Source organism: Pterocles gutturalis, unplaced genomic scaffold (genome assembly GCF_000699245.1).
Source record: "Pterocles gutturalis isolate BGI_N339 unplaced genomic scaffold, ASM69924v1 scaffold21562, whole genome shotgun sequence".
Classification (NCBI taxonomy): domain Eukaryota; kingdom Metazoa; phylum Chordata; class Aves; order Pterocliformes; family Pteroclidae; genus Pterocles; species Pterocles gutturalis.
In genome coordinates this window covers 8,054-10,829 of record NW_010113344.1, presented here as the reverse complement: position 1 = coordinate 10,829, position 2,776 = coordinate 8,054, and the positions used below count along the sequence as shown (strand labels likewise).

The 2,776-nt window shown below is 59.3% G+C and overlaps 1 protein-coding gene across 1 annotated transcript in view; it reads left to right on the top strand.

Moving 5' to 3' along the window:
- CHRNA2 (cholinergic receptor, nicotinic, alpha 2 (neuronal)) overlaps positions 1-840 on the top strand; it is a 4,532-nt gene extending 3,692 nt beyond the window's left edge. The window contains 2 exon segments of the mRNA XM_010074461.1: positions 1-179; positions 715-840. The exon segment at positions 1-179 is cut by the window's left edge and continues 40 nt beyond it. Coding sequence (XP_010072763.1) covers positions 1-179; positions 715-840 — 305 coding nt within the window.
- The last annotated feature ends 1,936 nt before the right edge of the window (positions 841-2,776 follow it).

Below are 2,776 nucleotides of genomic sequence, written 5' to 3'. Positions count from 1 at the left end.
GCGGGCGCCAAACTGGGAAGGTGTCAGTGGGCTCAACCCCCCGGGTGCCCCCCAAGGGGGAAGAGGAGGAGGAGGTGGGCTCAGAGGGGGGGCTGATGCTGTCCCCCAGCATTCTGAAGGCCCTGGAAGGGGTGCAGTACATCGCGGACCACCTGCGAGCCGAGGATGCTGACTTCTCGGTGAGTGGGTCCCTTCCAAGGGCTGGAGGGTGAGGGGGGTCCCCCAGCCTGGGTGCTGCCTCCTGCCACTTGTACTTCCATTGCGGGGTCAGCGCTGGGACCCCCAGTTGGTTCCCTAGCTGCTGAGGACCTAAAGCCATGGAGATCAACAACCACCTCCCAGTCCATAGGGTCAGTTGAGGGTTCCTCCAGCTCCCATCCCCACTGGCTGTGGGGATATTGGAGGTCCCTCTTCTGCCCTGGGGGAGCAGAGATGGACCCCCCTGCCCTGCTGGGACCCTGCACCCCTACTTTTAGCCAAGTGGTTGCAGAAAACCCTGGGTGGGATTAGCTCTGCCCCCAACAGCCTCCCCAGAGAGGTCCATCCACCAGCCCTACTGCTCTAGGGATTTCCCAGGACAGGGGGTATCTCCTCACCCTCAGACAAATGGTGGATGCAGAGGAAGCCCCCAGGTGGTCTCCTAACTCCCAGGGGTCCCCAAAAACCGGGGTCTGCATCCTCTGCCCACACTCACAGCCCCTCTCCGCTTGGCAGGTGAAGGAGGACTGGAAATACGTGGCCATGGTGATCGACCGCATCTTCCTCTGGATGTTCATCATCGTCTGCCTCCTGGGCACCGTGGGGCTCTTCCTCCCACCTTACCTGGCAGGGATGATCTAGGGGCCAGGCCAGGCTGCAGTGGGGACAGTGGGGGGATGCACAGTGGTGCCCACATCCAGCCAGAACCTTGCTTCTCCTTGGGAGGACATGGTTTCAACCATGAAGGATGGTGGGATGGGAGATGAAGGGTGAAGGAAGGGCTGTGCCAAGGAGTGACCTGGGGATGGATGGTGGGGAGAGACGGCTGCCTGCCATCCTGCCCAGGGTGGTCACAGCCATCCCAGCATCGAGGAAGGCATGGTATAGCTTCTCCATTGCTCCAGAGCAGGCTGGAGGCATCTAGGAGAGGTATCTACTTCCTCAAGCTGCTGGAAGTCCTACCCAAAACCCAAGAGCTGTGTCTGGGTGTGACTCCAATGTGCTGGGCAAGAAGAGAGGACCTCATGGGTGCTTTCAGATGCATCCTGACCACAGGGTGCTCAGGCTGGCATGGTGATGCATGACACGGGGTGGGCAGTAACACCTCGGCTGGTCCATGTAGAAGGGGTATGGTCATGGGATGGAGGTTTCTGCTCAGCCCCATGGCTTGGGGGGTTCTGCTCTGCAAAGCTCAGCTGGTGGACTCAGCTGGTGTGGGAGAACCTGCACCGGTCTATCCTTAGCAAAACCTCCTCTCCGTCCCATGTCAGATCCCAAACCGCCTGGCTCTGATGACTTGCAACCCAGCTTTTAATTTCTAGCTTCCCTATATGCTGAAGGACCCATGCTTACAGAGCATCTGCTCTCTTCTTCCATACCCTGAGGGACACCAGGTTTTTCCTGCAACATTTTCTCCTCCTTGGAGACCCACCCATGGTGGTGCTGGATGCTTCAGAAACACTTTATGCTTTCAGGGCTGGAATTAATGGTGCCACACAGGGACAGGGACAGCCCAGGGGTGTTGCAGATGTGCGTGCAGCCTTCGGTGCTTGTGGGCTGGCTCAGGCGTGCCCAGATAGGGCTGAGAAACGAAATGTGCAAGGAAGCAAGTGCCCAGGTGTGGCTGGATGGATGCATGCAGGGGTCTATGTGTGTGGGACCCCCAGCCTGCTCCCCACAGGCTTTAGGGCTCGGACCTCTCCTGCGAGGGCAATTTTGGGCTTGGTTGGGGCTCGTCTCTGTGGATATTCTCACTAGAAAGTCTTGGGGAGGGGAGCAGGGGGAGTCCAGGACCCCTGGTATGTCTTGTGGAGTCAACAGGAGGGGACATGGACACAGCAGAGCCAGGGTCACCCCAGCACTCCCCTGGGGATGCTCCCCACGCTGGCAAAATAGCTCAGAGGTCTGAGCAGCACGACCGTGACTCTTCCTAGGGAGACGGTGGTGACCAGGGGACCTGTCCCCATGGTACAGGGGGGTGACAGGCAAGCAGAGGCAGAGCAGGACTTTGTGCAATGGTTTTATCTCAGCCAGAATGAACAGCGCTTGTGGGAAGATGCTGGGGAAAAGCCCGAACCGTACGGTTTCCGACTCAAAAAAGCACAAACCGAACAAGAGACTTAGTTTTGCTGTCGTTCCTTACACGAGAGCAGCTCAGAGAAAACTCAGCTAGAAGAGGCACCATGCTCCTGGTTTGTGTCACCGAAGGCTGTGGGGTCCCATCCCTCCCCGTGCTCTGCAAGGCTTGGGGCTGGGCACGCTCCGGCCGCTGGCGCCGGATCCGCCTCTCATTAAATAAACTCTTCTATACAATGTACAAGGAAATGCAAACAGTCCCTCCGGCCACCGCTCCGATGGCCCTTGGGGACCCCACTGTGGCCCCCCTGGGATGCCAGGTCCCCCAGCTGGGCCCAGGTCCCCATCACGACATGCCGCCCGCAGCCATCTGTCCTTGGAGGGGCCAAGGGATGGACACACAGAGCAGGGAGTCGCCCAGCCAAGGGATCTTCAGCCACCCTTGGGGACAGCCAAGTTCCCCCCAGCCCTTTCCAGGGACGAGTCACTGGATGCCTCCCTT